The 25290-nt window shown below is 36.1% G+C and overlaps 1 protein-coding gene across 33 annotated transcripts in view; it reads left to right on the top strand.

Moving 5' to 3' along the window:
* The window catches only part of Itpr (Inositol 1,4,5,-trisphosphate receptor), a 226011-nt gene extending 200784 nt beyond the window's left edge, over positions 1–25227 (top strand). For 32 of the 33 annotated variants that reach the window (XM_067089008.1, XM_067089009.1, XM_067089006.1 and 29 more), the window contains 20 exons: positions 1812–1923; positions 3241–3473; positions 3916–4054; positions 5390–5497; positions 7786–7967; positions 10893–11103; positions 11956–12152; positions 12562–12663; positions 13418–13555; positions 14038–14230; positions 14853–14975; positions 15680–15855; positions 16211–16375; positions 16927–17113; positions 17640–17765; positions 18423–18607; positions 19510–19675; positions 20262–20422; positions 20753–20914; positions 22599–25227. In XM_067089008.1, the coding sequence (XP_066945109.1) occupies positions 1812–1923; positions 3241–3473; positions 3916–4054; positions 5390–5497; positions 7786–7967; positions 10893–11103; positions 11956–12152; positions 12562–12663; positions 13418–13555; positions 14038–14230; positions 14853–14975; positions 15680–15855; positions 16211–16375; positions 16927–17113; positions 17640–17765; positions 18423–18607; positions 19510–19675; positions 20262–20422; positions 20753–20914; positions 22599–22721 (3189 nt within the window). In that variant the 3' untranslated portion in view covers positions 22722–25227. The remainder of the gene's footprint in view (positions 1–1811; positions 1924–3240; positions 3474–3915; positions 4055–5389; positions 5498–7785; positions 7968–10892; positions 11104–11955; positions 12153–12561; positions 12664–13417; positions 13556–14037; positions 14231–14852; positions 14976–15679; positions 15856–16210; positions 16376–16926; positions 17114–17639; positions 17766–18422; positions 18608–19509; positions 19676–20261; positions 20423–20752; positions 20915–22598) is intronic. The other variant, XM_067089010.1, reaches the window with a different exon arrangement.
* Positions 25228–25290: the final 63 nt, after the last annotated feature.

Below are 25290 nucleotides of genomic sequence, written 5' to 3'. Positions count from 1 at the left end.
AACAGAAATCCTCCGTTAACCGGTGACTGCCTGTAGTGCTCTTTCCTCAGACATAACAAGAAAACGATCTTGGACAGCAAATGAGTGAAACCTTCAACATATTCAGTCTCTCCTTTTGGTCAGAGACAGTTTTATCATTCCCAGCTTTGGTCTCAGGTTGTCCAACCTTGTTGAGACTCCCCTAAGAATGGATTCTTGCAGTAGGAGATATCTGGTTAAGTGAAATAGTGGTTAGTCCTTGTTATGAATACATATTTTAAAAAAAGACTTTGTATGATGAATACAAGCCATAGCTTGTGTCAGGATTTAGTTGTAGATGGAGTGTCGTTGTAGTATCATCACCATAGCATATGTGAAAAGTAAGTTACAGTTGATTGCAAGTAGCATAATTCTTTAAAGTATGTTGACTGGAGGCTGTGATGTGAAGTAGTTTTTTTGTGATTTGAATTTGCCTGTTATGAAAATATTGCAACTTGTGCAGTGCCATGAGAATCCAGGTAGTAATATAATTCAGCAATGGAACATTCCAACTGATGAATTTTGCATAAGTTTCATTTGACAAAACTTGGTCATTTTGCACTTTTTAATTAGTGTGCATGTACTGTAGCGTACTTCAGACATTAATGAAAGTATCGTGCTATAGTTATTAGTCTAAAAATATCATGCTAAAGTTACCATATATTTTTACATTTCATTCATTTTATATGTATGTTGTATAAACTTTTCTTACTGTTATGAAAAGCTTCACCTCATGTTGGGTAACAGTCCTCATAAATGATTAGAGATCATGTACCATATACAGTACTGTACAGTTTATGGTTACAGGCAGTTTTTGTCGTCGCTAGACAAGCTCCGAAAAACCAGATCGCTGATAGCCGAGGCCGCCAGTAACCAGGGACTGCCTGGATTTGTAAAAATACAAATAAAAAAAGATTTTGAACTAAAGAGTGACAAGGATAAAGTTGTTAGTAAATGTGTTTTTACCAAACAAGCCATTGTCTTTGATAGCCAAATGTACCTGTTGGAAGTTTCAAACTGTTGCTGTTTCGATCTGATATGTTGGTCTGTGTAAGGTAGTCATTTTTATGTTTAAACAAAAAGATTCCTTTTAAAAGATTTCATACTTGTTTCTCAGTGATAATACTGTAGGTAAATATTTCCAGGATTGCTTTTGTGTATATTTAGATAAAGTTGGCCTTCTGACTGATTTCTTTAAGTAAACAGACAAAATGATCTTGCTGCACTGGAATTGTGTGATTGTAAAATAAATATTACCTTTCCTTATATTGTTTGTGCTAATTTTATGATGTGTATTGCTTTGAAATATAAGGACTGGATGATGGTGAAAATAATTTGTGTTTCTGCTCTTTCTGGAAAACTTTTGAATGTAGCACAATGGTGCAGTACAAGGTGTACATGTAGACTGGTTTATGTTTGTAGTATTGTACTGTATTTGGCTGTCAAGTTTGTTTTGCATTAAGGAGATGATGGTATGGCATTTTTTCATGTGAAAATTGGTGTGACTTTGTAGACATTGTTAAGGAAGACATTGATATATAAATGTGAGAGACCTTTCTATGGCAAATATTCCTCTCAAGTTATATTGGTTATTTCTTAAAAGTACCTTACAGACAAAAGCACTTACAACAACATAATATTATTTCTTACCTAATGATTGAAGTTCTTTGTGTAAAATATATGTTAGGCATACAGTATGTTTTTGTTGCATTGAACAGTGTAATTTCACTTTGTATAGTACAAGAGGACTAGTAACCGAAACTGTTATTTAAACAAATTATTTTGGTTGTCAGGGGGACGCTTTACGTGAGTTGTTGTTGACGAGGTATTTCGATCAGTACCCTTGGTCCAAGAAAGAAGGAAATGAAGGAAAAATTAAGCTCTCCCATAATGCAGCTCCTGGAGGTAAGTGTGTTTTGGAATTCATTTGACATGCATGCTACTGCCTAACCAGTACGTTTCCCGAAATATGTGAATCTAGGTACTTTAAGTTGGTGCTTGTTCAGTTATTTTTTTGCCCTAAATACTGTTGGACATCTTTGTATCACACACACAGTATTAGGCTGCATGGTCCAAATATGAGTTTCTCAGTGGAAATGAAAAGGTTAGTTCAGCTCTTTGGGAAGGAGGTGCCTACCCAAGAATTAAAGAAGCCTTCTAAATGGGAGTTTGTCTTAGTTTTTTAAAGTGTGAACAGCTCTGTATAATTCTTCATATTAAGCTTCCCTTTTGGACCTTACACCAGTCCAAAGATGGTCTTTCTCTAGTTTTATTCTTCAAGATGAGTCTGGGAACTTGATGTTGTTTCCAGTAAGATAACTCATTCCAAGAATTGGAATTATATCTGTCAGTTTTACTCAGCTGACTTCATAGTGAAGATCCAAAATCCAGGTAGCCAGCACCAATCCACAATCCTCTCTATCATCCCATTGCTTTCTCCCGAGGCTAAGTATGAAAAAGGTCTTTTTCATGTCAGTGCTTTATATACCTATTTTTTGCTGAACCAGAGACACCTGTGTGCGTATTTCTTAGTTGTTCCTTTTCACAGTCTGCAACATTAATTTACAAAGAACACAATCTCCTTTTTGTTCATGAGAATAATTTTAAAGGTTTTTGGTGGCTGGCATTTGGAGATGTCTTAACTAATTTATGTCTTAACTAATTTTGGGATATAACAAAAACATATTTGGGCCCTTATTCCTCAAGTCTAGTAGTTGAGGTGAGATATTACCTGCATCAGTTGGAAATTTAGATTCTAAGGAGTCCTCATCATCTCATTCCTCCCTTTTTTCATCTTGGTATTAAGCTCAGGATAGTTTTTGTGGGTCTCTTGCTGCAGTGCCTTTCAGTATGAGTTAGTGTTTAACATTATAGTATGTCCAGAGAGCCATTTCCTGCTTTGCTCTATCCCATGAAACTGCAGTTGTGAAATTTTGATCTTATGAAAATAATTGTATTCAGTTTATGTGCAGTTATCTTACAGGCAAGGTTGCCTGTTGTGTAATACAGTTTTTTAAGTAATTTTGACTATAGTTGTGATGAAAATGATTTAACTTGTCTATGAGGCAATGTTAAGTTGTTGCTGATTGTTGTTATGAGTTTACTTTAAATGGAAATATTGAACTTGTTTACTTTCAATTTTTTTTGCTCCTCAATTAATACTTTACTTTTAGGAGGTTGAAATTGGCTGTCATTGTCAAGTTACTATTGATCTGATTGCAGACATAGTCCTTCGACGTTCAGGGAAGTCCCTGGCAGATGTTCAGTGTGATTTGGCTTCCAAGGGAGCTGCGGTATTGGTAGTAGATCTTGTCATGAAAAGTCAGAACTGCCATCGTATCTTCGTGGAAGCTGTTGCCCTAGGTATAGCTCTCCTCGAAGGTGGCAACAGAAGTATTCAAGACATGCTATACAATAAGTTACGGGACAGTGACAAAACTCAGAACTTTTTCAAGGTAATGTGGTGTGTTTTTCTGACCATTTCATGGTAATGTTTCATACTTTTCTGGTTAAAGAACATGCAGTGTAGAAGTTTGCAATAAGCGTATTACCAAAATGAACTTTGGTTCAAACATATTGCATATTTCATTTATACCTTTGCAGCATCCATTTGGCTCCAGCTGCATTGCTGTCTGTCTCTTGTTTTTATGTGTTCCATTTGTATTTTCTTCACCTAGTTGTTCAATTTTTTTTAGTTGCGTATTGCCACATTTTTCACCCATCATTTGAGAGAAAGCCCTCCGGCCCAGTCTTATCAAAGTTTATAAATTTTATTCAGTGGAATGATTAGTCAGCCTTATGGAAAGTCTTTTCTTTTTGAGGCTGCAAGAGACATAGATTACTGTTGTCTTCTTACCACAAGGTAAGACAAATGATGACCTCAGTCTTAATTTCCAGGTATTCTACAACAAGATGGAAGAGGCACAGCAGGAAATTCGAAATACAGTGACAGTCAATACTTCTGATATAAGTGCAAAGAACAGCGATGATAAGGACGGGCAGAAAGACATAGACAAGATTAATAGAAAAAAGGGCGGTAAGTGTACAGTGTTTACAGTCTTAGAAATGTCAGTAATTTCTAGTCATCTTGTAAGATTAGAAATGATCTAGAACATATAGTTGTTGGCTGTTCCCTTTTGAAGGAGCAAATTAAATAGTCAGTGTTAGTGTTTGTTTATATATGTTAAGTGATCAGTTGAATTGAATTATGTAGTTTCAAGCTCTCCATAAAATTTATGCTATTTATTTGCATCAAAAGTTAAAATGTACTAAACCCACCATAAATAAACTCCATGTAATGAAAGGAAAAGCAGTAAAATGAACACATTTAAATTTTATTCTTGTTATAATGGCATTCATTTATCTTATTATGTCCCTACTAATGTGGATACAAAGTATAGTGTATGTTGTGTGGTGACTGTATCGAATATACTGAGGGTTTTGTACAGTGCCTTTTGACTTTCTGGTTACTTAGCTTTCTTCGCCATTGGTCAAAATTTGTAATCATGTACCTTCCTCCAGTTTTGTCTTCTTATTTAAGAGCACCTCTTGCAGACCTGATTCATGAAAGTATAGTATTTATGAACATTAAAAAATGTGACATTGGTGTCATTAAACCACTTTATGATGATAAAAACTTCATTGATCATGTATAGAAAATGCAAGTACTGTATCTTATTTTACTGCTTTTCATGTGTATTAATCTGCTTGTGTGTATTCTGTACAGGCCTTAAACATATAGCCCAACAATTGAAAGAGATCAATAGGGATGGTTCAGAGAAAGCTGGCTCCTCCTCTGCCTCCAATAAAAAGATGGGTGTGGCTGAATCCAAAATAGCTTTTAAATTGAGTAGAATGGGTTCTCTGTCGTCATCAGTAACTAGCGGTCTCTCCCAAGAATCAGGCTTTGACAGTCCTGCTTCTGAGGGAGACCAGAGTATCCCAGAGTTGCATAGTAGAGTTGTTGTTGACACACTAGTAAACAATAATCTTAAAAAAAGCGGAAGGAATTTGAGGAGTATTGTTTCCCTTTGCGATAAAAATTGGTCTAGTCTAGATGAGGGATCTCTCTGCACTGGTAATAGTAAAGTTGTTCAGGATGAAAAAGAGACATTGGGACATGGCTCGTTTTTATCCAAAGGTTTCGGAAGTGAAGGTGATGTAAGAAGTGTAGCATGTGTGGGTAATAGTAACGGTAGTAACTATGTAATGGATGGCACAATGAAGGTTGAAGCTGCCAATAGTAGTGTAGGTTTTGCAAATATGGCACAGAGTATTTCGCCAGCTTCCTCCACTGAGCAAGTTGACTGTGATTCCTTAGATCCTCTGTTGAATATTGCACCTTTGACCTCTCCGTATGTATCTGATTCAGGCCATAAACCCAATGGATTGGTTATGAACGATGAAATTCGAGAAGAGCTGACAGCAGCAGCAAGTGTCACTTCGCAGGCTTACAGCAACATCAGAGCTGGCAACGCAGGTAAGGTTGTCGATGTGGTTTTCATTTTCTCTCTTAGATATTGCTTCAGAAGTTGAACTTAGGTTTAAATATATCTGTAGTATTTTAGGTTTAAATATATCTTTAGTATTTTATCTTGTGATAGTTTTACTCTTGCATTATCATCATTTGCATGTTGTCATATCTTACTACCCCTCTTAATCTCTTTTATCATGCGCACATGAGGCTTGAATTTATATCATTATGATCTTCTGGGCTGTCCTGCTAGTCGACACCTAGCCATCTCAACAGATATTTCTGTCTTCCCTGTCTGCCTTCCCCTTTGCATCATATCCCCAAACCATGTATCCTCCAGGGCCTTGTCCTTTGTTTCATTCTCTCATTACTACAACTATTTACCAATACTTCAGTTTTATGTGCTGCATGTATTACAGCCATTAATCCACATTGGAGGCATAATATTGTATACAGAGAGCTTTTAGTTGCATATAAAGGATTTTTGCAGTAACCTCTCATCTCCCAGCTGCATTGCATTCTGACCTTTGTATTTTCACTCATTCTCTCTCTTCCCACCAAGCTGTTCAACTTCCATAACTATGTTATGCTCATTTTATCACTTATCCCATTCAATGCCATTTGATTCAAAGTGCCTCTGTGAAATTCTGCTGCTTCTGTTTCTCTTGTGTGTTCTTCCACAAATCTCCACTCATATCCAGCCTTCCCCCTCATAGTTCTCAGCTTTCTTCCACAAATCTCCACTCATATCCAGCCTTCCCCCTCATAGTTCTCAGCTTTCTTCCACAAATCTCCACTCATATCCAGCCTTCCCCCCCTCATAGTTCTCAGCTTTCTTTCACAAATCTCCACTCATATCCAGCCTTCCCCCTCATAGTTCTCAGCTTTCTTTCACAAATCTCCACTCATATCCAGCCTCCCCCCCCTCATAGTTCTCAGCTTTCTTTCACAAATCTCCACTCATATCCAGCCTCCCCCCCTCATAGTTCTCAGCTTTCTTCCACAAATCTCCACTCATATCCAGCCTTCCCCCCACCTCATAGTTCTCAACTCTCTTCCACAAATCTCCACTCATATCCAGCCTTCCCCCTCATAGTTCTCAGCTTTCTTTCACAAATCTCCACTCATATCCAGCCTTCCCCCCCTCATAGTTCTCAGCTTTCTTCCACAAATCTCCACTCATATCCAGCCTTCCCCCCACCTCATAGTTCTCAACTCTCTTCCACAAATCTCCACTCATATCCAGCCTTCCCCCCCCTCATAGTTCTCAGCTTTCTTCCACAAATCTTCACTCATATCCAGCCTTCCCCCTCATAGTTCTCATCCAAGTACGTCTGGGTCTTCCAACTTTTCTGGCACTAACATTTGTCCACATGATTATTCATAGAGGATTATATGGACTGGAGTCAGTGGATAGTCATTGTGCCAAATTGACTGGTTAGACAAGCAACAAAAATCGTAAATTCCACACCAGATTGCCACCATGTACACCATCTAGGGACCCTTCTCATTTATGAAAAGAAGCCCAGCCCTCAGTACATCCAGTGGGGTCTCACTGCATAAAGAATTGGGCTCAGCAACAAGAGCATCTGGCAGCCTGTATACTCAGTCAGAATTCAGCATGCCCAGTCATCCACTGACTCCAGTGCTCCTACTTTATCATAAATACCCATGTTTCTCTGCATTGTGATAATAATAATTTATAATAATAATAATAGTAATAATAATAATTTTGTAATAATAATAATTCTGCAATGTGTATGAAAATGGTCTGAGGGCAGGAGGTTGACCTTTGAAGCCATGAATAGAAAGATTAAATATATTTAAAGATTTGATTTTCATCATATACTACATTTACTGGAATGTAGAACATCATGTTCCAAAGTTTGAGTTCTTTTTGTTTGAAAATAACTTTCATAGGTATAAAGCCACCTTTGAATATTCATAACTGTTAGTTGTAGATGATTTCATGAGCTTTTAAACTTGATGGTTTAGTGTGTTTGTATCTAATTATTCAAGTTTGAGATACCTAACATATTTAGTGTGAAGTAGGACTTTGTTAGGAAGACTGTCTGTTTAACTTAAAGCAACAATAAAAAATAAATACACTTATGGGAATTGTAGCTGAGATAAGTACTTTAACTTTTACCATATGCATAGCATTTTATTGTTTATAAGGTTTTGCCACATTTGCTTGTAGCCTTTTCAGAATTGTAAAGAGAAACATGTAGATCACAGATGGAAATTTACAGACACAGAATACTCGTGAAGTATGTATCATATCTTATATACAGGTGACGTTACGTCTTCATGCATTGGCCTTGGAACACTGGAAGAAGTTGTGGATAATTACGGTGGTAGAGGGAACAAGGAAACAGTTTCAGATAATCCGAAGCTATCCCCGAAAATTGCGGTTATGCGACCTGTTCTTCGATTTCTTCAGCTTTTATGTGAAAACCATAATTTATACCTTCAAGTAAGTAGATCTGTATAAGATGCTAAATATATATACAGTATATCTTGTATATGAAGACTGAGAAAGTTTAGATAAGTTGTGATATGGTAGGGAAGAAATATTAGAAGTGAAGGAGACAAGGAAATGTTGCATTTATTGAATAACACTTGTTATTTTTATGATATATATATATATATATATATATATATATATATATATATATATATATATATATATATATATATATATATATATATATATATATATATATATATATATATATATATATATATATATATATATATATATATATATATATATATATATATATATATATATATATATATATATATATATATATATATATATATATATATATATATATATATATATATATATATATACAGTATTAATATTTCCACAAATGTCCAAGGGTTACTCACTTGATTCTGGGTGGCAACAGATGAATGCAGGGAGTTCTGTACATTATCAAGAAATCTACTGTATTTATTACACATCAGACTCAATATTAGGGCAACTTTGTAGACATGGCAAGGGAAAATCTGTGGCTTAGGGTCTCCTTCATGTGAGGGAAAATTATGTAAACTCAAGGGTTCTCTTAACTAATTATATTTACATAACAAACACAGATCAGAAGAATGATGAATTACTGGGCAGGTAATAATAAGGGCCTGCTAAATGAATGAATCCTGTGTACTACACGGGATAAATATTCTACGTCGATGATGTCTTCATGACAGGAAACATCGCAGTGGGGGTAGAAGGGGAACTGCACATGGATAGAGCCGAGTGATTCCACAGTCGAGGCCTATCTGCAATATATGCAAAACAGTTACTTGCAAGAATAATAAGACGCTCAAAGGGAACTGAGGAAATGCACGGATGGTGCCAAATAACTCAGTTCAACACTAAATGCATAATTACGTTAACACTGAATGCTCCAGCACAATGGAAAATAAATTAAAATCAGACAGAGAAATAACAGGAATCGTGACTGACTAAGAAACCTTATTCTGGTACATTACCTTCGTCAAGATGATGGTGGTATCCTCGTTCGATAGGGCGCTGGCGATGTAGGAGGGAATTAAAGGAAATTCCACTACAAAAGTATACTGGTTGGAACCTCGGGGTCAAACACATGGAAAGTTCGAGGGTCAGGCAAGGGTAAGGACATCTGTCCTCGGTGGCATTCTGCACTCTTCTTTCTCCTGATTGCCATTGCACCGTCTATAAATAACCTCAGAGATTATGCGGTGGCATCTGGCTAGGTGGCAGAAAGGTCAATCTTCGTCATGTTTTCTAAATAGACCACATGGCATCAGGTGAACCTTGTGGAGGGTTAACATGGCGGCGGCGCCAACTTTCTCTTTTTTGGCTCCTCCCTTGCCCATTGTCTGACACCGTTGAAGGTCACCTGGAAACAAGGCCTTAGGCAGTCATTTTGAACAGAGAGAAGGGTTAGACTTAACCATTTTGGGGAATGAAGGAGAGAGTTTATGAAGGGGCGAGTGGAAACCCACAGTTCCAGTAATTAAACAATTGAAATGAATGTTATTTCTTTCTCTGCTACGTTATGGATGTAAAAATGGCTGAGGTTGCTTGGAAAGAGGTTCCATCTGTTGCCCTATATATATATATATATATATATATATATATATATATATATATATATATATATATATATATATAGGTATATTACAAATCCATAATTGTAACTTAGGTTTTATCCATGTAACATTTTGAGTTGAACAAAATGAAGCATTTCAAAGAAAATACTTCCAGCATGCACGCCTGTCAAACTCCCAGATCTACAAGTATTCATTTTTTTGTGCTGCCAGCCTCCAATTGAAGAGAGAGGGAATAGCAAGGAGGACCCTAGAGTTAACGATTAATATATTTTTATAAAATAAAATTATAAAATAGCCTGAATCACTGTTGAGGGGGAAAGACTAAAGCATGAGGCCAAGAATGGAAGACATAGCTGCTAATTGACAAGGGGAAGGCTTAACTGGAGCACTTTCATGTTTATGTAATGACATGATCTCTTGATGAGGGGCTGTTCCATAAGTAATGGATCAGTAATGGAGGATGACTGATTCAACCCCTTTCCCACTAAAAGTAAATGGCATACTCTGATGATGGGTCTTATTGAATAAGAAATCCCAAAAATACGGTAAGCAAGACTCCAGTTTAGAAATTACATGATCTGGAAAAGCAAATCAGTTAAATAAAATTCTCAAAACTATGATTGTTAAGTGAGGTAAATGGAACAGAAAATCAGTAGAGAATTCACAATAACAGCTCGGTAACCTGTTGATTGCTTTCTGGAATGTAGTTCACTGAAAAAACTTGTAATATATTTAAACACATCACATTCAAGATTAGAGAGAAATGGAAATGCACTGGAAATGAAATCTTGTTGATGGCACATCAGTAAAGACAGCAGAAGTGCTGGTAAGTTCAGAGAGAGTGGCAGCACATCTAACCATTGCTGAGATTCACAGATAATGAATATTATTGGTGTATCTCCAAAGATCCTGGAGTTGGTAAGCATATTCGTTTGAACTGTTTTCTGTGAAATGCATCACTTCTTGACCCTGAGTGCATTCTGCACAGTTAAAGGCTATTTTATCATAAATCAGGTATGTACTAACAGATATACTATATGTCAATCAGTTTTGATGCACAGAAGAATACTTTAAACAAGTAAAAAAATTTATGAATACATATACACTTGGATTTAGGACCAGTTTATGGGTTAAACAGTTCTTTATGCATATTTATGAGTTCTTAATTTTTTGGTATGTTTGAATTAATGTACAGTAAATGTGAATGGTATTGCTTGATATACTATAAGGATGTTTCTGGTAGGGGAATATTTGAAAGACTTCGTCGCCACCTCTAAATTGCCTCCTCTTCTTTCAGAACTATTTACGTACTCAGAAAAATAAGACCAATCATAACCTTGTAAGTGAAACACTGATGTTCTTGGATTGTATATGTGGCTCCACAACTGGCGGTTTAGGACTTCTGGGTCTTTACATCAATGAACACAACGTCTACCTCATCAACCAGACACTAGAAACATTAACAGAGTATTGTCAAGGACCCTGTCATGAGAACCAGAATTGCATTGGTGAGTACATACTATGGGCAATATGGTGGTAGTAGGTCCTTGACTTACGGGGGGATCCGTTCCAGCACCGCGACGTAATTTGATTTTTGCCGCAAGACGTGTTTCGCCATTATCTGTGCTTTAATAGGGCTTACAGCACCATAACTTGATGTTTGGCGCTGTAATGATGGTGCATCAAGTTACAGCGCCGTAAGCGCCATTAAATTGATGCATATTCTTTCTGTTAGCGCTGTCAACGGTGCTTATGGTGCCGTAACTTGGTGCAGCATCAAGTTTTGGTGCTGTAAAATGCCATTAATGCCGTTGAAAAAGCACTGTAAGATCGAATCTGCTGTAAGTCATTGTCGCCATTAAGTGAGTGACGCTCTGTATAATTAATGTTTTCCATTTTGTGGCTCTGTCAGGAATTTGTTTTCTGTGGTGGACCTTGCATGTCACACCATAAGCAGTTGTCTCTTGTTGGGTCTTTTTGATCCCAGCTGGATTACTTTTTGCATTTTGCTTGTCAACTGTTTCTTCCTGTGTTTTCCAGCATAACCGTCAAAATTCTTTTTAATTTGCCTTATTCCAATGTATTATAGCCCTATGTAAGTTTAGAAAGTACTTATTGTAATGATCTTGTCAAACTACTGTAGAATAATAATCATCATACTGACTGGGCCTTGGCATATTCTCGACTGAAAGAATTGAGTAGATTAGATCTTACCTCATGGCACATCTTACCAATTTCATTTTGATCTTGAGGTCCTGTAAATGTTTATTCAAGAAGCTGACAACTCTTAATTTATGAGTGTAGATGTTTTGAATACAGAGTAATGAAATGCACCTTTAATTATTTGACTCTCATTTCAGCAACTCACGAGTCTAACGGACTCCACATCATAACTGCCCTAATCCTCAGCGACATCAATCCCCTTGCAAAAACACGAATGGATCTTGTTTTGGAATTGAAGAACAATGCCTCAAAACTGCTTCTTGCCATCATGGAGTCAAGAGCAGACTCAGAGAATGCAGAGAGAATACTGCAGAGTATTAACATTAATCAGCTGGTGAGATTTTTTTTATCGTTTTTCTCTGACTCTTACAACCTTTCATCTGTCAGAAGGTGGTTTTGTCTCATTCCTCTATGACTAGTGCTCTCTTTTCCTTCCCAGTTTTGTAATGTGATTTTATGCCATTGACTGATGAAGGTATTGGATTACCTGTCTTCTATGCTTCTACAGTGGCACATCACAATAAGAATTATGACGGCTGCTTATGTTTTATGAAATTTATGCTGAAAATTTTTTACTTTCCTTAGTAAAGCTCATCAGGGTAATTTTCATGGCCATCATACTTGATGGTATAAGGAATTTTTTTGCCAGAGTTTAAGCTTGCTGTAAAAATTGATGATGCCTTTTGTATCACATTTACATTCATGTAACTTGAATATACATTTCTAAATTCTTTTCTTTCTAGCTTGACATTGTATCTAATTTATACCATCAAGAAAACATGGATGACGAAGAGATTTTCGACGATGGATCAGCTGATAATGATGATGGTGTTTCACCCAAAGAAGTTAGTACTATTTGCATATTCTTTTTGTTAGGCGTTTTATTTTATGCATTTCCGTAGGTATGATTGCAAAGAAAGTTTGTTTTCTATCATAAAGTTTGTAGAGCATTTTGCGCCCCAGGAATTCCTGCCTAGCTATCCAGTTTCTTTAGACTTTACCTTGCTCTGATTTTGACCTCGTGAAAATCAGTACTTTTGCGTGAGCCGTAGTTGTCTAGAAATATGACCTCAGGGTCTAGTCAAATTATGTTATTGCAACAACAACAACCTCCTTATCTTCTGTCTTGTGCACCTGCTGTCTGATTCTTTATGTCAGGGGTTCTCAACCTTTTGCCCGTTAAGTACCCCCCAAGTTATAAGACCATCAACCCGAACCCCCAGTAAGCTGACACCAATACATTGACTAACTCAATTTAGTATATTGAGTTAGTCAATATATGACCATTGTATATTGAATATACAATGGTACTGCAAAGGATATTATTAAATGATTTTAAAGTTTAATGACTTTAAGCAGAAACATGAATATTACAAGCATCAGTGCCTGGCAGCTAGCTGACTGAATGTCCTCGCAAGTCGCAACCGTCCCCACTGCCACACCCTCAACCGGAGCTGAAGTTTAAAATACTTTTTTGTCAGCCATCCAAGTACCCCTGGAAACCTTCCTGTGAACCCCTGGGGGTTCGTGAACCCCAGGTTGAGAACCCTTGCTTTATGTGGTCCAGAATTAGTGTACATTGTTGTATCTGTGTTCCAGGTTGGTCACAATATCTACCTACTGTGTCACCAGTTAGCAAAACATAACAAAGAACTGGAGGAAATGCTTTGCAAGAGTAACAATGAGAAGCTCAGCCAAGCACTCTCACATTATCGTGACAATACTGCTCAGATTGAAGTGAGTCTTTCCATTTATTTATGTTGAAGTGAGGAGCTGTGAGAGATTTCTATGGTGTTCATTGTGTATTGATATATATATATATATATATATATATATATATATATATATATATATATATATATATATATATATATATATATATATGTGTGTGTGTGTGTGTGTGTGTGTGTGTGTGTGTGTGTGTGTGTGTGTGTGTGTGTGTGTGTGTCTTTCACTTCAGTAGTTGCACTTTTGTACATTTAGCTGTTTCACTTGTCAGAAACAGTACTCATTGTATTTTGATTGAGGAATAAATTGCATAAAATGAACTGTGTATAAAACAAAGTGAGAATAGAATCAGCTTCAAAATTAAATGTTAAAAAGGAACAGAATTAACAGGATTGATTATTCCACAGAAATAGATTTTATATTTGCCTTTGGGTTCTATGTACAGTATGTTGTGTTGAAGATCTGGGATCTAGTAAATTGACTTGTTACAGATTGTAAGAAGTGACCGAACGATGGAACAGATAGTCTTCCCTATTCAAGAGATTTGTAATTATTTAACGCCAGAGACCAAGCACAGAGTGTATTATACTGCTGAATTGGATGAGCAAGGGTCCAAAGTTACAGATTTCTTTGAGAAGTGCCATGACATGTTTATAGAAATGCAGTGGCAGAAGAAGTTGAAAAGTAAGTTAATCTCAGCTTCAACCCCATCAGAGCACTGTAGGCATTATTTAAGGTTCTTTGCAATGTCCCTTCAACCCCTAGCTGCAGTGCCTGCCTTTCATTCCTTTTACTATACCTCTGTTCATATTCTCTTTCTTCCATCTTACTTTCCACCCTCTCCTAACATTTGTTTTAACATTATTTTCAGTGCTGAATGACCTCACAGGTCCCAGTGCTGGGCCTTTGGCCTAAATTTTGTTGCCATTGCAGTCTCAGTTTTAGGTATTGTGAAGCACAGTGTATGTATATTGTTATTTGTGAATCACTTCCTTAGTTTGGAAAACATCATTCTTGTTAAGATGGAGAGCTGCTGTTTTCAGAAGTTAATAACTGACTTTAGTAAATTTAGTGCTCCTTACTGAATGGTCCTAAATCATTATTTACTTACACAGTCTCAGTAATGTAGTTTTTATTGAATGTAAATAATTGTTTCATGATAAACCCAGAGGTCATAATTAACTTTATCATCAGTGTTGAAGTCCTGACTGCAAATTAAGTCTAATTACAATTACGGTATATATTGGGTTTGTATGAAAAATTTTATGTCTTTCTAAATCTTCCATTTTGTCTCTCTTCTTCACAGGTCAGGCTGTGTTATCAACCATAAGTAATTATATGTCTCTCTGGGGAAAACTCCTCTTCTTGTTGGCTCTCATGATAAATCTCATCGTTGCTTTCTACTATCCGTTTACTAGTCAGTTACCGCGTAAGTTATTCTTAAAGTGCCAGCGTTTAAGTTATATCTTGGCCAACCCTCTAAGATGGAAATGTAACTTGCTTAGTCTTTAAGCTACTAAATATAGGCAGTCCCCGGGTTACGTTGTGGATGTTCCGAGGTTACGTCTTTTCAGACAGCGTGCCGTAAGAGTATTACCTCACCAGAAGCAAGGTAAATCAGTTGGGACAAGCGAAGGATTAAAGGTGAGGCTTTCGTCACTTTATCTCTCATTTTTAGTGATTATTTAATACGGCGTTCTGGCTTACATCGCGTTTCAGGAGCGGAACCCCTGACATAACCCGCGGACTGCCAGTAAGGACAACTGATTTTTTTGGGATAATTACTAACAGCTGGGTTGGACCATGCTATGTTAATTGTGTACTGGTTGATTATAAATTGAATTCATACTCAGTTATTTCTTAAGCCTCTCTCTGACAATTCACCATTAAAACTGACCTCTCTATGCCCATTCATTTTGTAACTATTGCAAGCCTTGCCACCATGTGGATTATCAAGGTCTGTTACACTTAGACACTAGAAGAAGTTTTGGAAATCCCTCCCCATCCCCAGATGCATTAATCCACAAAGTGTAGATAAGAATTAACATTATTTCTCATGCTATGGTTTGATAACCCATGGTGGAAGTTCAGCCCTTCTTGTTTGTTAAAGTTTTTGTCTTTTCTTTTTTGTAGATCTCTATGGACACATTAATGGATTGGTGTGGGTTGTTCTGTTAATAGCACTTGCCATTGTTGTGATGTTTCCCAACAAAACAATACTCCAGTACCTGCTCGGTGCCATCACTATCATGCGCCTCATATTCTCGGTTGGGCCGGAACCAACGTTATGGCTGCTTGGGAGTGGTAATGTAAGTGTTGTTTCAGCTGTTCAGAGTGAACAAACTTTTTTAATGAAACTAGCAAGAAAAATCAATAAATTGCAAGCAAGTATCTACAAGGATAGAATGCTGCTTGTATGGAAAAAATACAGAAGAATAACAGAGTTTAATCAACAAATTTAAATATATACTGGAAATAGCAGCATGTCAGAGAAACAGTTCTTGTCAATTTATAGTAGTTTCATGGCCTATCTTATGCTTATTATCGGCAGCATCAGTAACGCTGTTGAAGTATTCTCTTGCCATCAATCATGCGTTAATGAATTAAATTGCTATACTGTAATTACCAGGTGAGGGTCTGTGACACAGTTCATATATATTTCAGGTGTTGATAAAAGGAATTCACCTAGTCAGCATAATGGGGAATAAAGGAACGTTTGCGAAAAGCCTGGAGCAGCAAGTAACCGACACGGAACTGTTATATAACATAGTATATCTTATATTCTGTGTCCTGGGTCTCTCGGTACACCCTTTCTGCTACTGTGTATTGGTAAGTTAATTGATATTTTACATAACTGTTGAAACTTTAGTCACTTGTGAGTGTGAAATTTGGAAATAAGTTACACAGTTATTTTCAGCGTAATGAATCATTTTGTTTGTGAAGAAATGCCATTTTTTAAGTGCAATGTAAATTTTACTTTTAAAAACAAAATTTTCAAGTCAGTTAGGAGAGTAAACTTAATTTGCTTGTTTGCTTAAGCTACTAAATAATAAGAATTATAATTAATGTTTTGGCCTCCCATATACATTGTTTTTGGCAGTTGCTTTCTACCAGTGTCCTCTGGTTTTGGATGACCTTGGCACAGGTCCAGTTTTTACCTCTCATTGAGTGTCGAGAATATTCTCTCATTGAGTGTCGAGAATATTCTCTCATTGAGTGTTGAGAATATTCTCAGTTGTCATGTTAAGACAATTCATAACACAGTGTTGTACAGTATTTCACAAGTAAGAGGTTCCTGGACAAATATAAACTATTTTTACATATTCATAAGTTCAAAAAGAGGTCTACTACAGATATTATGTCTCCCATGTGTTCCACAGCTATTTGACGTGGTCTACAGAGAAGAAACACTGTTGAATGTGATGAGGTCAGTGACTCGTAATGGCTGGTCCATTATTTTAACTGCAGCATTGGCACTCATCCTGGTGTACATGTTCTCCATAATAGGGTACATGTTCTTCAGGAATGATTTCATAGTGGATGTCACCGATGAAGTTGTAGGATGGGGTAAGCTTCACTTTATGTTCTCGTACACTGAATTTTTTCCAATAACTGCATTAATATTTTGGACACTTAATCCACAAATTTTTCTTGTCTTGTTTTAACTCATGTTTCATTCTTTACTCATCTGTTCTCTCATTTTATCATCATCCTTACCATAAACTTGCAAATAACTGTTACCATGCTTGATTTCCGTTTATCCTTATAAGGTAACTTTGCTGATATTTATTTTCAACAGCAGTATGATGTCTCATTTCATTCACAATCTCTAATGTTTTCCAAAAACTTTCCTCTTCCCAGAGGTACATTATTACACCCAGAGATACAGTATTACACACCTTAGTTTGAGAACTTTTTAGACAAAACCAGTCACCCCATAAGGGTCCCTTCTTACCCTGTGGTATTTTTGCTATATAGATCTTGAGAACTCCAGTAGATAAATACTTTGTCATCATATCCTGTGCAGTGTCAAATTTTGAATAGTATTTGTCCGTATGGTGGACTGAGCTTTGAAATTCCTGTGGTGTTTCAGAGGAGATCAAGGAAGACATCGACAGTAAAGTGCGTGAATATGTCAAGACGAGTTTAAGTGGCCTTGAGAGGACCTGTGAGATTGGAGCAGACTGCTCAGATGAAGAGACAAGCGCCCACCAAGAATGTAAGTGGTATAATGTATGATGCATTTATAAATTTTTATATGTTGAAATTTTGTTTACTGCATAAGGAAACATTTAGTTACAATAAGTGTGAATAGTTTTATTCAAATTATGTTCCACTGCATGATTTATATGTAGGAGATAACTTTTTCAGTAGATACATAGTTTTTTTGTTTAATTGTAGAAATTGAATATGAAATCTGAAATGAAACATGAAATATAAACTTCTCTCCTTTGGAACTGATGCAAGGAAATGACTCATGGATGAAAGACCAAATGTGGAATTTGCTAACATGAATTGAGTAGTGAATGTGTCCAATAAGTATTGAAACTTGAAAGCAGGAGAAATGCAGATATGACAACTTGGTAAAAAGTTTAGTATACTCGTATGTGCAAAGGTGAATCATTTTTGTGACATGGGAAATATTCATGTTGGTGAAAAGGGTGCGTAATTTGGAAGCCTTCAAAGGTGGTGTGGAATAGGCATTGGGCTGGAAGAGAATTCGTATCCAAGAAGCATGATAGAAATGACTTGCAGACTGTGTGATGACGTCTATTATGGAAAATAATTTATGGGTGGCAGAAAATATAATTTATTGTACTTCTCCATTCCATTCACTTTGGCAGATAAAGTATTGGATTAATCTTTTATATTCCAGTCATTAGCAGTATTAGTAAGGATGTACTGGCTCCCTTGGAGAACAAAGGACAAATGTTGTTGGAAGTGGAGGACATGAAAGAGCAAGCCTGTTCGTCCTTAATCATGTGCATCGTCACAACCCTCAACCATGGCCTTCGCAGTGGCGGTGGCATAGGAGATATTCTTAGGGCTCCCTCAAATAGCGTAAGTATGTGCTGCAGTCTGGATAACTGTTGTATCGTAATTTTTATTCATAACGCTCAGCTTAAAGCAAACGGGAATCTCTCAAGAGGGAGGAAGAAAGAATGACATTTCACCTTTAAGGAAGAAAAAGACCTGGTTTTAAGACCATTCGTTACAAATATTTTGTTCAGAATTGAATATAGAATTTAGACCAAAGGCCAAGCACTGGGACCAATGAGGTCATTCAGCTCTGAAATGGAAATTGACAGTATAAGTTTGAAAGGTATAACAGGAGGAAAACCTCAAAGCAGGTGCACTATGAATCAATTGTCAGGAGAGGGTGGAAAGTATGATGGAAGAGAATATGAAAGGAGGTATAGTAAAACAAACAAAAAAGGGTTGCAGCTAGGGGCCAAAGGCATGCTGCAAAGAACCTTAAGTAATGCCTACAGTGCACTGCATGAGGTGCACTGATGGCACTACCTACTATTTTGTTCAGAAATGTTTTAACTTTGATAAAGGTGTCCATTTTTAGGGGCATGTTACTTTCTCTTAACATCTCGGCTCTTACGGTGACCTGATGCAATTCGACCAGCCTCCAGGCCCTACTGTAGGCTTTCACCATTTTTGGTTTCTTTTTCTGCTGAGGAGGAGCATTGTTACTTTGAACTGCTTTCTTTTACTTGGTCTAAAGGCTAGTTTTTATTACCCTTCTTTAAAGTATTGATTTATGGGACAAGGTTGCTAGCTGTGGAATGAGTAAATTTAGCTTGTCTTTTAATCTATCTGACTAGTTTGGCATTTTCTTGTCATAAGTGAGGAAGAATTAAAGATAAGTTTCTTTAGATAAATATGTTGGACTTGTGGAGCACTGTGATGCACAATTGTGTGGCTGACGAGTAATTTTATTTGTATTGTTACAGGAAAACCTGTTTGCTGCTCGTGTTATTTATGACCTGTTGTTCTTCTTCATTGTTATCATCATTGTGCTCAATCTCATCTTTGGTGTCATCATCGATACTTTCGCTGATCTCAGGAGTGAAAAGCAGAACTCTGAAGAGATCTTGAAGAACTCTTGCTTCATTTGTGGTAAGTTTGCTCTTTATGCAATGTACGGTTTAGTTTGTATTATCTTTTGTGAAAGACTTCATGCTGTACTTTTACTGTTCCTGTAATGTCCACTTATAACAGTAAAGCTGAAAACTCATTATTGGATTGTGGAATTTTGCAAACCAAGTACATTATAATGCCACGGTGAAGTCATCTTTTCTCACAGATGAAATATACAGTATATTGATGGGTTGTTCACATGACTCAGGTCAGGTATTTCAAGTTATGTAAACAAATCATTGAATTTTTTTTTAGAATCTCCATTATCAATTTATCTAGTAATGTTATCAGATATTTAAACAGCTGCAAGTTATTAAATAAAATTAAAATGTTATTTTTAAAGACAAACCCTTCAACCCTGCCTTTGAGTGAAGTATTTTGTCTTGGGTAAAAAAATTAATAATAGTAATAATATAATAATAATAATAATAATAATAAATAATAATAATAAATAGTCTCCTTCAGTATTAATGTGTCATTTATGTATTTAGGCGTTTTTATCGCACAGTTTTCCATAAAATCTATAACTATATCTCTATATAATGTGTTGTATCTTATTTCCTAGGTTTGAAACGTGCCAGTTTCGACAACAAAGCGGTCAGTTTTGAAGACCACATAAAGCGAGAACACAACATGTGGCATTATTTGTACTTCTATGTCCACGTTAGTGTCAAAGATCCAACAGAATTCACTGGACCTGAAAGCTACGTCTATACTCTAGTGCAGGTATGTTGGCTTTCAAGTTTTCTGAGCAGTGATTTTTATATATATATATATGTCAGAAATTGCAGGCATGTGACATAAAATTCCTGAAAATAATATCAAACAGTTGTCTTGTGAAATACATTTGTAAATGTGTTGTGGAGTTTTATATTGACACAAGTTTGCTGCTTAGGTGGATAAAATACCCAGTATATATATTAAAAACATTTCATTATACACAAGAAGTTCTATTGGCTGTAGAGAAGGCTGCATGTAGCGTAAGTTTAGTCGAGTATTTACTTTTTTCTGGACGATTTTCAATTATGTGAGATTCTTACATAAATATAATTTCAGGAGAAAGATTTAAATTGGTTCCCACGAATGCGAGCCATGTCTTTGAGCATTGGAGAGGCTGAGGGAGAAGTCAATGAGGTTAGATGTCTCAATGCCAAACTTGATCGAACTCAGGCACTTGTAGATAATCTTGTCGGCCAGTTAACGGAATTAAAAGAAGAGGTTAGTCATCGAATTGCTTGAGTTTGTTATTCCCTTATAAAGTTTGATGTTAGTGATTGTATTGCGAGATTTTAATCATTGTTTTTCTTCTCAGTTCAGTTTGCATTTCTGAAATGCAGAAGCCAGTGGGATAAGCATCCCCATGGCTTTATCCAGCGCAGGCCTGAACAAAACAGGTCAAGAGAGGAGCAAGGAAATACAGTTGGCCTTAACCTAACCCTGAAAGATAGATGTGCTTCTTAATAAGTGCAAAAATTAAAACAGTACCAAAGCTCTCCATTAGATTGTTTAAGCAATAACTTGTTTTAGATTAAAAAAATATATTGCCAGTTCAGTTTCCCAAAATAACGAGCTCCTTATGTATTAAAATTTAAAGAATTGCTGGACTAAAGTATGCTTATCAGAAAAGTTAATTAATACTGTAGTTGGTTTTTCTGTTTCGGAATGGCAAAGTACTTCTCATACAGGTCTTCAGAGCTGGACGTTTCACCTTCTACTAGCATGAATTCGTATTAGGACAAGCCTTTCCTCAAGCCATTTTTGAGTATGTTGGGATGCCTTTTTTTTTATAGCAGTCATGCACTCACAGAAAAGTAACTGCTTCCATGCAAGAGAAAGAAGCAATTCACTGGATGTAGTATTTTGGCAACTGTTAACGTTTCCTTCGCAATTGACCCGTTGATGCCATGATGGCAGGCAACCATAGCATACGAGCCTGCATATGTAGAAAATCATTTGAAGTTTTTTTTGGCAGTCTTCACTTTTTTTAGCATCTTGTTGTACTTCTAACAGCACCAGGAGCCTTATCTTTTTTGGACGTGATTTAAGTAAAGAATATACAGATGTAATGCACTTTAGAAACAATAACTGCAGAAACTGCTGATCATTGTGTAAGAGAAGCACACAAGACTGGGAGCTGAAGCAAAGCTGCTGGTATCCACAGCAAAGTGGGTAAATTGTATATACAGTCAGTCCCCGGTTTACGACGGTTCCGGCTTACGACGTTCCGAGGTTACGACGCTTTTCAAATATATTCATCAGAAATTATTTCCCGGCTTACAACGCATGTTCCGGGGTTACGACGCGTCATACGCCGATCCGACGGAAGAAATATGGCCCCAAAACGGCAGAATAATCATAATTTGAAGGTTTTTTTTATGTAAAACTCAATAATAATGCAGTTTACATCGTTTTCAATGCACCCAGAGCATTAAAAGTAAGGTTTTCTTATGATTTTTGACGATTTTCCGGCTTACGACGATTTTCGGTTTACGACGCGGCGTAAGAACGGAACCCCCGTCGTAAACCGGGGACCGCCTGTATTTTGCAGACTTAAGACTTTTATCTTAAGTGTATAAGCTATTCCTGCATGTAAGATGTATTCTGGACCAAAACAGTAACTTACCACAGAGCGATTCAATAGAATTCTAGTTTTAAGTACCAGTTTTTTTTTTATTTCACTAAATATTACTTAAGAGTGAACAGATTCAACATTCTATCATGCAATCAGTTTATCATTGTATTAGGTAGTTATAGTTTTTAAACTAATCAGTATCATGACTTAGTAAGGCTTACAAACTTAACGAGGCCATGCTGTAGGCCGAGAATTAATTATCCAGAACACTTTTGGTTCAGATCATTTGGACAAGAGGCTTTCTACTTCAACATTAATTACGAATTTCAGATGGCAAAACAACAGAAGTACAGAAGTCGCCGTGGGATGTTAGGAAGCACCAGCAACTATAACCCGCAGCAAGCGCAGTATATGCCACCAGGGACAGTGGAGCCAGTCCAACAATACCAGTGAAACACATCGCTGTTTCCCTTTCCAGACGCCAAAGAATTGTCGTGAAACAAAGTAACGTTTGGTGGTCATCAATATTTTCCAAGAAGATTTTGCTCATTTTAGGGTCATTCAATAACTGTTGTTTTGTGAATTTGTTTTAATTGCTGTTAATTTAAAAAATAAAAATAATCATATCGGAAATTAATGATATTACTGTTGTTGTGTCCTGCACAAATATTGAAAGTATGTATTTCATGTTGAAATTGTTGATGTTGTCAGATCTGCATATTACGGAAGAGGGTTTTAAGCAAATTATTATTGATGCAGAGGTTCTCAAATCTGAAGTATTATAGTGTATACATGTGATGTTATAAAGATTTTTATTGTGTTTATTGTTGTATAATTTGTTTAATAAGTTGAATATTATTGTTAAAATGTGTATAGTTTATAGCATCTCATTTTCTGTTTAACCCAGTTCTTCACGATGGAGTTGACTTATTTAAACATTTAAACAATATTCTGCATTGTGTCAAGTGTAATATGGATGTCCATGAGTTGTTAGTTATATTATTTTTTAAATATCTAGTCTTCATTTCATTCCACATACTTTACAATTATTCATCTGCTGTTCATAGAAGATGTTGATATTTTTATGTAAAATACTCCTTTTTATGTAACATACTGCTTCCAGACATGCTCGACTATATACAGCATATATCAGAAGTGATAAATATATTTGGTACCTATCATTCAAGTGAAAAAACACATTCTGGTAACATCAAGTAAGACTTCTTTTCTTGTGGCACTTCAGTGTTTCATTATATGCAAGTGAGGAAATTCTAGGGCACTGCGTTCACCCTCAAGCTTGCCCGAATATCTTAATTATTATGATTTTGTACGTTCCCAAAGCTTTATTAAATGTCATTTTTAAAATACAGTTTTGTCGCATTTTAATGTACATGAATGTTTGTAGTTACATTAGGATAGTTTTAAAAACCAACCAGAATAGTTTGAACAAAATAAAAAGAGCACACATTTCTCATTCGTTTGATGTGGTTGTAAAGGATTACCGAAACATTAAAATTTTTTAATAATCTTTAAACTGGACCTGATAAATGTTTGTGTAGTAATTGATGGTTTAACAAAACTTTTCTGTTGATGTACCAGAATGCCACTAGAATTAAGAAATGTTAAATATACGTGTGTGATGTGGACACTTGGAATTTGTCACACACACACACTGCTGTTTTTTTCTTTTAGCAACATAACTGTATTATGTATAAAGTTCTGTTTTTACAGATATCATAGTAACTCATAGTTCCCTTTTATTTCAAGTGTTTCTTTGTTATAAAAAATGTCTCCTGTGTTCATAGATTATTGCATAGTTTTTAAGTAAAAGTTAAGAGTTTTTGAAATGATAAACACAAAAAAAGGAGCTTAGATTAAGCAATTCTGTCCATGTGTAAATCCCTACAATAGAAAAGCTACATTAACAAATGATTTCCACAGCCTGTGGTGTGTTGAGTACTTAAATTGCAACCAACATTCACTGTGAACTCCAAAATGCTTCCTTTCGTTGCAGTGACAGCTGGTATACATAACTGGGGGTGTTTGCAAAATGTAAAAATGTTCAGTAGAGTATGATCTGTGTATACAAAAATATTATTTACAAACCTGGCTTTGCTAAGGACCATAATCATTTCTGTAGATCAGACCAACAGTTTTGAGGGAAATTTTGACCCTTCAGTGAATGTCGGTTGTCAAGTCTAACAGTAATTAACTTCAGTATTACATTTTTCAAGCTGTCTCATTGTGACAAATAAGTAATCTTAATGTACTGTGAATATATTTTTAGAAACTGAAATTGCTATAGAAGGATATTTTCTTAAATTCTGTATTTTCTTGTCTATTGAGACTGTGTTCTTTTAGAAATTTGTATAAAACGGGGCACGATGACAAAACCATTTTTAAAGCTAGAATGAATTACACTGGTTGACAGATTTTCTCAGAAAAGAATTTGGACACGAACTAACTTCACATAGAACCTGAAAGTTACATGACAGTCATCTTTTGTCTTCTGAGAGAGCAGTACTGAAGTATATGGATTTCATTATATGTTACAGTATATTACAGAAGTAACTACCCTATATGTATTTATATCAGTATCAGTTACACAATGAAAAATCTTCCATTCAGGTAACTTGACTTAATAAAACCTTTGTAAGAAGTCTTAAGATCTGTTTTCCACATAATCGGTGAACTTTTGTTCGACTAAACATACTTACCCGAGGTAAATTTTACCCCTATGTAACAACCTAAAAACTGCTTAGATTATTACTACAGGCTCTCGGTTTAGGTTTTTTGGACACCAGTTCAATTGCGTCATTAACTGTAGCTACTCTACATCAGTGTACTGATTTCAGTTTAGAAGCCCTTAGGTATTCAGATGACCTTAAGCAATAACATAACTTCTGATAGTTGTTTGCTACATATGTATGCTGACAATAAAGCTGTAATCCAGTGGAAACACTTTCACTTTACACTTGAATTTTGAGCACTTGGAAGTTCCTGAATGGGTTATCAAATACAA

The sequence above is a fragment of the Macrobrachium rosenbergii genome, chromosome 45 (assembly GCF_040412425.1).
Source record: "Macrobrachium rosenbergii isolate ZJJX-2024 chromosome 45, ASM4041242v1, whole genome shotgun sequence".
NCBI lineage: Eukaryota > Metazoa > Arthropoda > Malacostraca > Decapoda > Palaemonidae > Macrobrachium > Macrobrachium rosenbergii.
The sequence above is the reverse complement of the archived record's forward strand: the minus strand, read 5'-3'. Positions and strand labels throughout refer to the sequence as shown.